This window comes from Callithrix jacchus, chromosome 5 (assembly GCF_049354715.1).
Source record: "Callithrix jacchus isolate 240 chromosome 5, calJac240_pri, whole genome shotgun sequence".
Taxonomy (NCBI): domain Eukaryota; kingdom Metazoa; phylum Chordata; class Mammalia; order Primates; family Cebidae; genus Callithrix; species Callithrix jacchus.
Genome location: NC_133506.1, coordinates 58,466,903 through 58,481,339, shown reverse-complemented (window position 1 = coordinate 58,481,339; position 14,437 = coordinate 58,466,903). Strand labels below are relative to the sequence as shown.

General features: G+C 50.3%; 1 protein-coding gene across 2 annotated transcripts; it reads right to left on the bottom strand.

The window, feature by feature from the left end:
* Window positions 1-3,901: 3,901 nt before the first annotated feature.
* Window positions 3,902-14,383, bottom strand: GID8 (GID complex subunit 8 homolog). 2 transcript variants are annotated; one of them, XM_035299153.3, is made up of 5 exons: window positions 14,176-14,383; window positions 11,478-11,607; window positions 9,590-9,786; window positions 8,705-8,977; window positions 3,902-7,523 (listed from the first exon to the last, which is right to left on the bottom strand). In XM_035299153.3, the coding sequence occupies exons 2-5, from the start codon at window positions 11,593-11,595 to the stop codon at window positions 7,350-7,352; spliced, it is 762 nt and encodes a 253-aa protein (XP_035155044.1). In that variant the 5' UTR covers window positions 11,596-11,607; window positions 14,176-14,383; the 3' UTR covers window positions 3,902-7,349. The 2 variants fall into 2 exon arrangements, with proteins under 2 accessions (XP_035155044.1, XP_035155045.1); XM_035299154.3 differs by having other exon boundaries at window positions 8,780-8,977.
* Between the last annotated feature and the right edge of the window lie 54 nt (window positions 14,384-14,437).

Here is a 14,437-nt window from a genome sequence, read left to right as displayed (position 1 = left end):
AGACAGAATTCCAGGGTCACCGATTTTTAAAATGGATCTTTCAGGGCAGGGATGGGTCCACTCCTGAGCCCTTGGACCAAGCATGGGAGAGGTGGGCAACTCTGGTGCTGGCCAGCATCTTCGCAGCCGATGCTTCCAGGATGAAGCCAGCAGGGGAAGGCCTTGACCATGCAGCCCTACCCGGCTCTGCTGCATCCCCCCACCACGCCTTTCCCCAGGAGGCGGCAGGGTCTGCACCTCGAGCCCTCACCCTCACCTCCACCAAGGCACACCTCAGTTCATTCTCCAGGCCGCAGCCGCCAACCCAAGGGTTGAGAGCCACAGGCAGGGTCCTGAACTCAGATCAGAACCACATTTATCCCTGCCCCTCCCCCTCAGCCCTCAGGTCTCCAGCAGCCCAAACCACTGCCTGGCAGGGCCTGCTCCCAGAGCCTAGAGGTGAACAGATCTTAAAGACACCAGCACCTGAAAAGGCAAGGCCATGCTTTCACCATCGCTGATGTAGGGTAGGGTGAAAAGATGGTGGCAGAGGTTTATCACCCCAGACAGCCGTTGCTCACAGCCAGGAAAAGTGCTGCTAAATGTATTGCTGTCAATTGCATCCTCTTTCTGGTGGTTGGCTTCCACTCACTCTTTGATGGTGATTCCCTATCAAGGAAATCATGCTGCAGCGGACATCTGTCATCTGGTTACCTAAAGTTCCCTTCCTCCTGGAGCTGATGTTCGGGGGCACGTAGACAAAAATCGAAGAAATGAAAGTGGTAGGGAAGGGGTGTTACTTCAAATAAGTTGAGCTGGCCAGGCATGGTGGCTCACACCTGTAATCCCGACCCTTTGGGAGGTCGAGTTTGAGACCAGCCTGATCAACATGGAGAAACCCCATCTCTACTAAAAATACAAAACTAGCTGGGCGTGGTGCCTAACACCCGTAATCCCAGCTACTCTGGAGGTTGAGGCAGAATTGCTTGAACCCAGGAGGCAGTGGTTGCGGTGAGCCAAGATGGTGCCATTGCACTCCAGCCTGGACAAGAGCAAGATTCCGTCTCAAAAAAAAGAAAAATAGATTGGGCTGAGGAGGCACCTCTGGACACCTGAGTGAAGTCTGGATGAACTGAGGAACAGGCCATGCAGGAAATGGTGGGTGGGCGACAAGTCCATCTCACAGGGATGTTATAAAGCTGGGTGCTGGTAGTGGCCAGATGGAGGCTCTCCAGCCTTCTGGTTGATTCTGTGAGCTGCCCCACACCCAAGAATCTTTGAGGCTTAAGGTGAAAAATTATGTAGGACAGTAGACAGTGAACACCTGGGTTTTCAAGGACAGAGGTGGCCTTGCTGACAGGGCAGTGACAGCCAGCACCCATCAGCCTTCTGCTTCTGCAGGGCTGCGCTACCCCCGCTTGCTGGGCCTGCCCCCCGTCACGTCTGCTTGTTTATTTCCAGTGCTGCTCTGAGGGGATGACGCTGGAGACGTTTTAAAGCAAATCCATGCCTCGCTGCATGTGTGGCATCCCTGCTGTCAGCCTCCACCTCCACACACCCCTGCAGAGACCCCAGCACAGCTTCTTGTAAACCAAGACAAGCCAGACAGGAGCCTGGGGCTTTGCACCCCACTTAGCCCTGCACCCTTCTAGCCCAACTACAATTCTCAAGACAAGGAGGCCAAAAAAAAAGAGAGACTGACAGATGACACCTTCCTCTGCCACGAATGACCGGTAGCAATAAGAGGGAAGGCCAGAGCAGGGAACACCACATGCAGGAGGCCTGCAAAGGTGGGGCACCTTTCGTGCTGGGCTAATCCTGTCAACGGCAGACTGGAAAAAGACAAAGAACCGTGTGAGACAGCGCTCGAAATCCGAAAGATGAACTCAGCAATGATGACAAACGGACTCGCACAGCGTGGGTGCTACATGGAATCCTCCTTCCAGGTTCTGGAGCAGTTCATATTTTTCAGTGTTGGTGAACTCGCTGAATCTTACAAGAACTAGTGTTCAACATTTCTAAACCTAGAGGACCCAGTGAGGACTGGATGGGCACACAAGTCTGTAGATGAGCAGGGACGAACCCTGGGCCAAGGTGACCGCCAGCACCTCTTCCGTTCCTCCATGACCCTCCACGGCAGAGAATCCTTGGTGACGGGTCTGTTTGCTTCACTTTCAAAGCCAGTTGGGAAAATTATCACAGCTATCATTCAAACACCGTGATCCATAAGAGAGAAAAAACCGTGTTTGTGTGAGGAAAGCCTGCGGATGTGTCTCCAGGAAGCAGAGGTCACAGCCAGGTGGAGAGCTTGCCTGACAGGTGGCAGCTCAAGGTAGCAGCCTCTGCACCACTTCTCCCCAGTTCCTAAGCTCATAAATTCCTTCTCAAATATACCAAGATCCAAGTACGGGAGGCACTGCAGCACCTGGCGTGAGTCACAGCCGGGCGGAAGAGCCTGCAGCGTGACCTGCCTTCAAGAACATGAGAAAACACACATGGAGGAAACCCACTCACCTTCAGCTGCGCTCCTTTTGTTAGTCCTTTTGGTTACAGCTGTGTGCAAGAGGGTCTACAGGCTTTACCTGATAAATGGTCTTCTGTGCTATGGACAATTTGGACCCATAAACCTGGCCTTCCAACTAGGCAACACTGAAATGTTGCAGGCAAATCAGAATGTCACATTCCCTTTATACATTACCCACACACATTCCAGCTGACCAGCGGATACTGGGGTATGAAATGAGAGAAACAGCCCCTACCGCACAGACACAGGGACATGATTATTACCAATTAACCACAGGCTGCGCCTCAGCTCCTGCGCACCAGGTGCCCAGTGCTGGGGCTCTGTAGCACAAGCCTGTTTATCTCCAGAGCCATTTTGTGGCTTCTGGAAAAGGCCACAAAAGCAGCTCAGAACACTGTACCCCTAAGGAGCCCATCTCAAAAGAGATTCTTGCCATAGCTAGTTACACCAAAGGCCTATTCAAACCCCATGTTCTGCTTTTACAGAAGTGAAAAATCACAGGCAAGGATGGCATTCCAAAATAAGGCAGAATATCCAAGACAGACAGGTCATGTATGCAAGGATGGTGTGAGCCTCCAGACTGTAGTGTGGGAGCTCACACCCAAGCACCCCTGGTGATACCCACCTCCACCAAAAACTACTGTGGTACCTCCTGCCCAGTGATGCTAATGGAGTGGCAAAGGCATGTGGACATCAAGAACACTGGCATGTGCCACTGCCCCATAGGGAGGGGCAGCAGGCAGGGGGAGGTCTTCTCTGTTCTCTGATACCCAACAAACATGCACATGCTCGACACCTGGCTCCATAACGCCTGCTGCTCAGCTTCTGTGAATTTCAACTTAGGCCCTTGAAACTGTGCGACTGAGTCCTGCCAAGAACCCTACAACGGCCTTCGGCTCATGAAGGCACTCATGGCCCTGAAAGCCTGAGCTACCCAGGACCAGACATCTGTGGTTATCTCCTGTCTCGGGCTCAAAAGCAATGGTGGGCGTCAGGTCAACTGGGGGATACTGGGTGTGCGGGTACATTCCCTCTATTTTTAATATGTTTGGAAATTTTCATTAAGTAAAACAAAACAAAACAAAAGAATTACTTAGGCTATTCAAATCAGTTTAAACTCATGCAGTGGGTGGCTAAAAGTTCTACTTCCTTCACACCAAGGAAACTAGTTTATGAAACATTAAGTGCCCAGTCAGGAGAGCAGCTCTAGGGTTCAAATTAAACATACACAAGCACTAGAAGGGGCAGCAGTGTCAGAGGGGGAGCAGAGCAAACTACAGTTCCATGAGGCGAGCTTTCTTCTGTCTTTCCATTCCAAGATACCAACTTTTAATACAAATGTGTTAGTATTTGTTATTAAAATACCCTTAGGAAAAAAAGAGAGCTTCCAGATGACAGTTCTGAGAAAAATGTGAAAACTTTTACTGTTATATTAAGAACAGGCAGTAGAAGCAACCTCTTCTGCACTTTTCAAAAGATACCGGGGGGCACATATGCCACGCTGGAATCAAGATCACGGAGTCAAACATGTATAAAGGTCCCACAGCAGGTCATGGTTCATACAGGACTTCAACTGACCTAATGCTGACAATACAATTTGCAAAAAGTATGAAAAAAGCAATACATATTTCTGAAACAAAAACGTACCTGTTGTAAAAAATAACATGCATAGTATTAGAACAGAACAGTCAATGGACCAGCCGTTACTGAAGACAGACGGCAGCAGGCAGCGGGGCCGGCTGTGGGTCTGCTGTGCACCCACACCCTTGAGGCCCTATTGTGAAGAACGCGCTGCTCTCCGCCGGCAGGGAAGCACACAGACCACTTGGCCACCATGCTTTCCGCCAGGTCTGTTCATGCTGAGACTTAGCAGTGACAGCCCAGAAGGGGATAGAGTTCCACGCTCCGAAGACATCACTGTCTTCAACACACGTCTAACATTCTTTCTGGAACCCCCAGCTCCTCCACTCTTCAAAGTTGACGACGTACAGAAATGGAAATAAGAATATGAAGACATCACACTGCCTTACAAAAACTGTCCTGAACGTTCCTTCAGACTGGGTCTTGACAGCTCCGCCTCCCGAGGCTTCCGGGGACTCCAGACACACATGAGCACCCGTCTTCAGTCATTAGCCACGGAGACTTTGGTCCCAACCAATGTCAGCCTTTTCTAGAAACTGGAGACCCTGATTAAAATGGCAAGATGTGTTGGTTCCATTTGCCTTGCAATAACCCTATGCTTCACAAAGATTCCGGACTAGGGGTATTCCCCATCCAACTTCATGCATCAGGAACCAGAATATTCTCACACCCAACTTTACGCATCAGAGAATCAGAATATTCTCACATTTTATTTCAAGGCACTCTCCACCAGAAGTGTAAAAAGAATAAACTACTCTGTAAAATGAAACTACATTCTTATAAACACAACAGTGATATACAAAATGAGACAAAGTAGAATTATACTGAATGCTCATTATCCCAAAGTGGCTTAATTTCATTTGCTTGCTGCAAAGACAAAGACTGTAAAAGGAGCAGGGAGAAAGTGTGCAAAGCACTTCCTTGGTAGACCTCCAGTCCACTAACAGACCGTGAGAAAAGCAAGGGTAGCCCCTACACAACGGGAAGGAACGCGTAACCTCGGAGACTTCGGTGTCTCCCCAACACTTGCTCGCGCTGGATGCTAGCACTGGCTTATCAGCCACCCACCGGCTGAACTGGAAATCAACAGCAGCACTTGGTGTGACAGCCAAGGCATGTGAGGACCCACTCGTGTTCCCCCAGTTTGTGGAGAGACTTCCCACTGCTATGCATCTCACCTCCCCTCGTTTTAAGAATAAGTCAAATTGACTATATTTTATACGATAAATGATCTTATATACACTAATAATAAAGGTAATTAGGAAGATGCTGAATTATCTGGTGCTGTTAAAGAAAATGAGCAGACATATCTCTCACCTAACAGTTTTCTTCTAGCTTCTGCTATATTTCACTTATCAGTTACTCTCTTTCCCCCCAACTTACCTTCATCCTCAAACCTCAGAGGAAAGAATACCAAGGAAGGGTCAGGTGTGGGAGAGCGGGAGTTGGAAGGCAGCATTTCCAGGGGGTAGGGAAGCACCACTTCCCTAGCACCGCACCTGACAAGGTTCCAGGGTCAGCCAGGCGATAAGTCTGGAGGCTACCATGCTTCCATAAGGACTGCAGCAGTTTTATCTTTGCATCTCTTACTAATTACATAAGCCATCTAAGTCAAAGTAAACACTGCTAAAAGCTCCTACCCACTGGAGAGAGAAGTAGAGTGCTTGAAAATGCAACCTCATCAGGCTCCAACGGAGAAAGCAGCGTCATTCAGAGGCGAGAACAGTGCTGTGGACGCCTCGCTATCAACACTCAAGGGATCCAGGAGCACGGTGAGGACGGCCCCTCGGAGGCAGATCACCTGACCGGCTCCGGTACTGCCGAGCTGGTCACCGCACCCAGAGACTGTGCTTGTCAAGATGCCTGGCTACTTGAGAATAAGGCGAGATCCCAGATTCAAGTGCTGGCAGAATTTCGCCCATCAGATGCACCTGCAGTCTCCACTGCCGCCAAAGGACGCCTTCGGATGGGTCAGCAGTTCCATGAACATCCACAAAACCAACGCTTGGCACCACTCAGTGGGGTCAACAGTGACCGGCGGCCCACTGCGATAAGTCCAGACACGTCCGCACCAAGAGCTACACAGGCAAGTGACATCAACTATCCCGACTGGCAGGCAAGACACACAGCCCTGTACCACTTCCCTCCTGCCCCCCAGAGCAGGGAGTGCAGGACACCCGCAGGGCCACCAACAGCGGAAGATGAGATGCTGCTGAGATGCTGAGGGGCAGATCACTGAGGCTCAACACGCTTCCTTGTGCCAACAGTTGTGCACCAGCAGCTGAGGCCCTGTGTCCCCTGTGGTCAAGGGCTGCCTCGCTCTAAGGGAGGCCGCTCACTCAGCACAGGGCCAAGAGGCGTTTCCAGCTGCAGGTACCAAAAAAAGCCACTGCCGCCATCACAGGGGGAAGAGCCCCAAAGACAAATGTCGTTTGAGATGATTAACACTTTTTAGAGGCCATTTTGGTCATTCTTGAAATCAAAGAGAAACCTTTATTTTCAACAAAACTGCCCAGAAGAGATGGTTCGCTGATCCACTATGAACCGGCCTCTCACCACGCACAGCACCAAAATATATATTTAAAAAATTAAAAAACACATAGCCCCTCACACACATCTCCCAAAAGCCACACAACCCAGACAAAAGGGAAAACCAAACTGAATGCCCTCACACACAAGCCGTCTTTGAATTAGGATTTACAAATTTATATATTCTTTCCTATGGGGAAAAAAACAAAAAACCACAGGAGTAAGGAAGAACTTGTAGGTGCAGGCCTGACAAGATTTGGGGGAAGTAAGATGTAATGTCTGCCTAAGCTAACAGAAAGCAGAATCACGATTCGTGCTTTTCCTGTATTTGGAGGGGGACGCGGCCTAACAGCACAGCCCTCGGGGCAGACCAAATCCTTCAGCAGCCAGAGGCCCCAGGAACGCCAAAAGAGCCGACCGCAGACTGCCAGATTCCTCAGCGGGTACCGGGCTACAGCGTCTGCATCAGGCTGCCAAAGGGACGGCGTATCTTTCCTCGCAAGTTTCCACTGCCTACAAGGCCATTTTTCCCTATAAAAAAAGATGCCAGGTCAAAAAAAAGTACAAGGGAGAAAAAGAGTTCTGTACTGCAGTAAGAAAGCCGCAGTCGAAGGCTGATCCCAGGCAAGCCCCATGACACAGAGCTGCTGTTGGGTCCACCACACAAGTGCAGGTGCTACTTGGGCTCCTCGATCACACCCTTGCTGAGGTCTGTCATTTTGGGATATTTTACTTTCTTCTGGTCCAGCTCATTCTGAGCCCAAAGTAGTAGTTTCAGTAATTTTGCCAGTTTGGGTGTTGACTCGCGATTTTCATAGTCGAGGACAGCTTGGTTCACTTCACTCCACACCTAGAACATGAAGACATCCGATAAAACCACCACATGCGCAGAGCGTTGGCACTCATTAAAAACGTGGTTTAAACAAACACTAAGCCCTAAATGTGAGACACTCTCGAGATATTAAACACACAGTCCCTGCCTGGGGAAGCTCACAGTCTGGTCAGCAAATGTCACATCCAGCCTTGATGGCAGTTAAGTGCCAAGAGCAAGGCTTGAACCAAGTGCTGAGGGGACCGTGAGAGAGGCAAGACCAGCACAGCAGGCCACACCAGCAGCCTCCTCACACGCCTCAAGAAAACATCTCCAGTGGACTCCAGGACAGGCTGTCCTTCCAAGACAGTGCAAGGAGAACGGAGTCATGGGAGAGGACCTGGTGGGAGACAGTACAGGGAGGACAGGGTCCCGGGAGAGGACCTGGGGGGAGACAGTGCAGGGAAGACAGAGTCCTGGGACAGGACCTGAGGGGGGACAGTGCAGGGAGGACAGAGTCCCGGGAGAGGACCTCGGGTGAGACAGTGCAGGAAAGACAGTCTGGGAGAGGACCTGGGGGGAGACAGTGCAGGGAGGACAGAGTCCTGGGAGAGGATATGTGGGAAAAGGGGCCTGGGTCTGGAAAGTCAAGGAGCTGTCATGGTCTGCCAGACAAAAAAATAGCAGCGAGGAGAGAAGAGTTTAAGAAAACGGGATTTTAAATGAAAAAATACTTGGGACATAAGCAGGAAGATGGTTTAGATAAGTATGAGAAATCAGCAAAGGGTGAGAATACTCTCCAAGGGTCATGAAGTCTAGCTTAACAAGATAAAAGATTAAAAGCCACAGAGGGGCCGGGTGTGGCGGCTCATGCCTATAATCCCAGCACATTGGGAGGCTAAGGCAGGCAGATCACCTAAGGTAAGGAGTTTGAGACTAGGGTGGCCAATATGGGAAGCATGGTCTCTACTAAAAATACAAAAATTAGCCAGGCTTGGTGGCACACTCCGGTAGTCCCAGCTACTCGAGGCTGAGGCAGGAGCATCACATGAACACAGGAGGCGGGGGTTGCAGTGAGCCAAGCTCTCATCACTGCACTTCAGCCTGGGCGACAGAGCAAGACTCTGTCTCAAAAAAAAAAAAAAAAAAAAGCCAGGGAGGAACCACTCAGTGTCCAGACCCAGAAGCCACCTGTCTCTCAGTCCACAGCACAAACCCACCCATGTGGTGTCTTTGCGAATTCCCCCTTGGAGCACGTCAGCAATGGAAGGAGGCTTCCCTCTCACGGGCCCCACCTTCTGCCTCTGCATGGTGTGGAGGAGGTCTCCAAAGGGCGACTCCTCGGGACTGTCAAAGGCCAGTAGAGCCAGGGTGCGCTCCATCTCCGTGAGGCACTCCCGGCTCTCCTCGCCCTGCTCTGCTAGCTGAGTCTGTGCAAACTCCAGCGCTGCCTCCGTCTCCCGCTGGCGGATCAGCTCGATCAAATGCTGTTGCTGAAGGCAGAGACAGACAAGACTGACCCACCACACACCCAGCCCAGGGACTCAAGGGCCACACCAGGTTCCCATCAAAAGTACATCGCAGAGGGAAGACTTTTCTTGCATCTCTTGAGTTATCAAATTTGCATTTTTAAAACAAAAAACAGCTTCTGAACTACATAAAACAGCAAATTCAAACCCTTCCCCCAACATGCATTAAAATAATATTATCTTGGCTGGGCGTGGTGGCTCACACCTGTTATCCCAACACTTTGGGAGGCCAAGGCGGCCAGATCATGAGGTCACGAGATCAAGACCATCCTGGCTAACGTGGTGAAACCCCATCTCTACTAAAAATACCAGGTGTGGTGGCACGCACCTGTAGTCCTAGCTACTTGGGAGGCTGAAGCAGGAGAATCGCTTGAACCCAGGAGGTGGAGGCTGCAGTGAGCTGAGATCATGCCACTGCATTCCAACCTGGGCGACAGAGCAAGACTCCATCGCAAAATAAATAAAGAAAAATAATAATATTATTAAAGCAAATTAGCCTAGTTATTTCTCAATCACTGCAAATAACTTTAACTTCTCAAGTATCTGCAAACCAGACTCCTCCCTCCTGAAACATACCTGCAAATGGAAGTAAAGATACCGGTTTGTGTCCAAGAGCTCTGGGTGGAGGCTGTTGATCAAGGCGATGGCCTCCTGAATCTGACCTTTCAGTATCATCTCCCGGATCTTGATTCGTTCGTCAAGTGTTTCCAGATCCACGCTAGGTTCGATCCCAGATTCCATTCGAAACTTCTCCGCTGCTTCTTTAAAGCCCTCTGAAAATAAAAACCATCTTCACTGCTAAGAAAGTCAGCAAGGAATTAAGGCAAAGACTTTGTATCTCCAGAAACTCCAACTGCCTCAATTAATCACCTCTGATGTGAACCTCACTTTCTCAGGGACTCAGTATTAATATCTTTGTAATTTACAAGTTATGCTCTCAAAATACATATAGAAAACAAAAAGAGTATACCTCATTCCTTGTTATCCCATCCAAAAACTCTAAGCAGTTAGCCAAAGAGGTATAGCCAAACAGGGCCACTGGCCCAGTGCGTTGGTGTGCGCTCCTTTGAGAAGACAAATAATAGGTCCAGACACCAGCAGCTGCAGATCTGGTGCCAGGTTAGGCAAGACACACCGGCTCCACCTCCACAGCACAGCGGCCCTCCACGGACAGCTCTACCTGAGTGGCCTGGTGACTCACACCTCTTAAGAGTGTTTACAGTTCTTCAAAGCCAGCATGTGTGCCCTTTCCCCTGTCCCCGACACAATTATAGGCCTAAATTTCCTCATCACCTTCCAAAAATATTTTTTTGAGATGGGGGTCCCACTTAGTCACCCAGGTGGGAGTGCAGTGGCACAATTTTGGCTCACTGCAACCTCCGCCTCCCGGGCTTAAGTGATCCTCCCACCTCAGCCTCCCAAGTAGCTGGGACTACAGCACAAGCCACCACACCCAGCTAATTAAAACATTTTTTTTCTAAAGACAAGGTCTCACTATGTTGCCCAGTCTGGTCTTGAATTCCTGGGCTCAAGCAATCCTCCCACCTCTGCCTCTCAAAGTGCTAGGATTACAGGCATGAGCCACCACACTTCACCCAAAAAATTTTAACAGAGATTAACCTTGCAGTGGGAACTGGGGACTAAAAGGAGGGAGATTTACTTTTCATGTTATGCTTTTATTGATTGATTGATTGAGATGGAGCCTCACTTTGTCACCAGGCTGGAGTGTAGAGGCACCATCTCAGCTCACTGCAACCTCTGCCTCCTGGGTTCAAGTGATTCTCCTGCCTTAGCCTTCCAAGTAGCTGGGGCTATAGGCGCATGCCACCATGCCTGGCTAATTTTTGTATTTTTAGTAGAGACGGGGTTTCAGCACGTTGGCCAGGATGGTCTCGATCTCTTGACTTTCTAACCTGCCTGCCTCGGCCTCCCAAAGTGCTGGGATTACAGGAGTGAGCCATGACACCCGGCCATGTTATGCCTTTTAAAAATTTCCGGATTTTTTTGCGACATACAGCACTGCCCTCCCTCCAGCTGACATCAAGAACAGCCTGAGTGTTATTTCCCTCTGCACACTTCTGCCCTTCCCCATTCTCATCCTCTGAGTTGGGCACACCCTCTAGAAACAGGCCAGCATACTTTACCAGACTGGCCAGAAGAGATCAACTGCTCGGGCTTTAGGGATACTTCACAACAGTCTCAATCTTCTTGATTATCTAACAGTAAAACTGTTAAAGGCTGAGAAATGGGTTTGTGTTAGGTCTCGGAGACCCAAAATAATCTGATCTCCAGAAAAGGCTATCTTTTACATGATAATTTACAAACTTACCAAGTTAGCACTGTGTTTCTATAATGTCTGAACACAAATAACTACACCATCAAACCTCAGGGTTACCTCGCTCCTTACGTGTTCAGAAAGGGAGAGCCACATTAACGCAGCGGTGTCCTCGCTGTAAGCCATTACCTGTGACCAGGTAGTTCATGATGAGGCGGTTCATGTCTGCTCTCTGGACATGTAAGTTATTGAGCTTTTCCATCCACTCATCTTTCGTGATTTCATCGGGTTTTTCTGCATAACTCATTCTGATTTATTTCTACAAGAAAAAAATCATAGCTGAGGGAGGGGTTTAGATTCTCCTCTAAGTGCAAAGGGCAGTGCTGGAGAGCCGTGAGCAAGAGAATCCCACACTATGAGCATGGACTGAAAGAGAAGGCTGCCGCAGGACACCCACCAGACTGAGAATGCCAATTTTTAGCAAAGACATAAGTTCACCTGAACTCTTCTACTCTGGTGTCAGGAGAATGGACTGTACTACAAAAATAATCTGGCATCCATTGTAATGCTGAACATGTGTGCTCCTTACAACCCAGCAATTCTTCTTTTAGTACATTTATATTCTAGAAAAACTCACCAGAACGCAGCAAACACAGAAAACCCTGTTCCCGGCAGCACTGTTCAAATTGGCAGAAGTGTGGAAGCCACCCACCTGCACAGAACCACACTGCATGTTAAAACCCTTGGGCAGATGTGTTTTGAATTTGGAATACTTCAATGTACAGTGATATTTGGTGCCATTCACCATGGAACAGCCTCCGTGGGGTTTGGGGGAGTTCCCCACCATTAGAATCTACTTCTTTAGTGAAATGTGTGAGTATCCACACGAAGCAGCAGGGCTATTAAACTTTCTGCTGAGGTTTGGGCCAAACGAAACCATAAACTTTGGTGTCAGAGATGTTTAGACTTTAGCATTGCTGAGAAAGTTCTGTGGTCATGTACTCACACAAGAGAATTTCATAAAGCAGATAATGTCACACAAAGTCACAAAGATGACTGTCATACAACAATGCTGAATGAAAAAAGCAAGTTGCAGGAGAGGCCAAATGTGGCGTATTTTATAAGGAACAAGATAAAATACATGATGCATGCTTTAGCAACAAATATGTGGCCAAACTATTTTGTTTCTTAAAATAGGGGCATGAAAGCTGACACTCAGGAGGGGTTACCTGTGGGAGGGGCAGATGTCTAAAGCCCAAGAGGCAGCTGTTCCAGCTTTGGGAGAATGGCTGGGTACCTGAGATGGGCAGTGGTCACACCACTGTCCACTCTGTCTTCATCTTTTGTCACTGATATATGTGTTACAGATGCTACTTTATACAAAGGACTGCTAAAGTGCTTCAGTAAATTAAATAACTAAAAGATGATTTTGGTCTCCTGGCTGAAAAAAGGATGAATGCAGGGTGGTGAGAACGGACCAGCAAGTCCATTAAGGAGACACTCAAGTGAGAGAGGACATGGAGAAGAGACGGAGAGACAGGTAAGATCAGGACGCTTTGGTCATGGAATCAGTGGCTGCTGCTGGACAGAAGATGACGGGACAAAAGAAAGGGAAGAACTGAAGATGGTCACAGGTTTCAAGCATGAGAGGCCTTGGAAGATGGGGCCACAAATAAGGAGGAAGGACTGGGAGAAGAACAGGTTTGAGAAGCAGGGCAAGTTTGAGGTGACTATTAGACAGATATGCAGCTGGAGAAATCAAGCAGGTGTCTGGATTCCAGATCCTGAGCTCAGTGCTGGAAACATTAATTAGGAAAATAGGGCGGGGGACGGGGATATTTAAAGCTAAGAATTCAGCAAAGACCACCCAGGGAGAGCGTACCTAGGGAATGAGAATCGTCATTACTTAGAGGATGCCAGCCTTGAAGGTCAAGCAGAGGAAATGGCACCAGCAGAAGAAAAGTTGCTGTGGAGAAGCAGGTAAGGTGGAGTGACCAGGATCTGCCGTCACGCACCAACACCCACCTCCTGCACTTAGTCAACTGCAAAACTCACTGAGACCAAATTTTTATCCATGACAATCAAAGGTAACTTAAGGACCATTTAAAGTCAGGATATTGCTTTGTTGCCCAGGCTGGAGGGCAGTGGCGCGATCTTGGCTCACTGTAGCCTCGACCTCCTGGGCTCACGATCCTCTCACCTCAGCCTCCTCAGTAGCTGGGGCTACAGGTGCGCACCACCACGCCTGGCTAATTATTTTGTTTTTGGCAGAGACCGGGGTCTCGATGTTGCCCAGGCTGGTCTCGAACTCGCGGGCTCAAGTGACCCGCCCACTTCGACCTCCGCCACCGCGCCCGGCCCCGGCCCTAGGTCCCACATTATGAGCTCCCTAGGAAAGGCACCTTTTCCCTTGGCCCATTCGGGGATCGGGACTCAGTGCGCTTCCACTCCCGGGCAGTTACGTGCGTCCATGAAAAGCAACAACTTTGGAGAACTGGCCCGTCCGGTTTGCGGGAAGAACTCGGTAGTCTCAAACTCCGCATAAAAAGATTCAGCAGGAGGAGACACCCTGGGTGCCGAAGACTCCTGCTTTCCACGCCACGCTTTACATCCTCACCCGCTCGGCTTCTGCTTTCAACCGGCAGATTTTGTTTAAAAACCACGTTACAGACGCCGCTCCACAGAGACAGCGACCGCCCCTGAACGCCAGCGCCTGGGGCCGCGCGCCTGGAGGCTGATCCCTGACTGCCCTCAACTCTGCACCAGCTCGCGCCAGCGCACCGAAGGCCGCTAGAGCGGAGGCCGCGCGCACCCCGGCCGCGTCCCGCCTGCCCCGGCTCCGGGAGACGCTCGGCCCGGACGCCCGGGCCCGCCGCCGCCATCTTACCGTGCGAATCCTGTCTCCCGCGCTGCGCGGTCTGGGCAGCGGCGGCGGCGGCTCCGCAACCGCTCCTGGGCCGGGGAGGAGCGGCGGCAGCCGGGGCGCCTGAGTAGAAGGAGGCGGAGGCGGGGGCCGCGGCGGAGGCGGGGGCGGGGGCGGGGAGCGGAGGGAAGGGGCACCGGCGGCCGCCCCTCAGCACCTCTCGCGACAGCACGAGAGCGCGAGAGCGCGAGCAGACGACCAATGGAGCGCCCCCACGAAGGGGCGG

Coding starts and splice junctions, on each gene's coding strand:
- GID8 (XM_035299153.3), bottom strand. CDS start 11,595: ATGAGTTATGCAGAAAAACCCGATGAAATCACGAAAGATGAGTGGATG. Junction 9,787..11,477: donor CATGAACTACCTGGTCACAG/GTAATGGCTTAC, acceptor TTTTATTTTCAG/AGGGCTTTAAAGAAGCAGCG. Junction 7,524..8,704: donor TTCGCAAAGACACCACATGG/GTGGGTTTGTGC, acceptor TTCATGTTCTAG/GTGTGGAGTGAAGTGAACCA.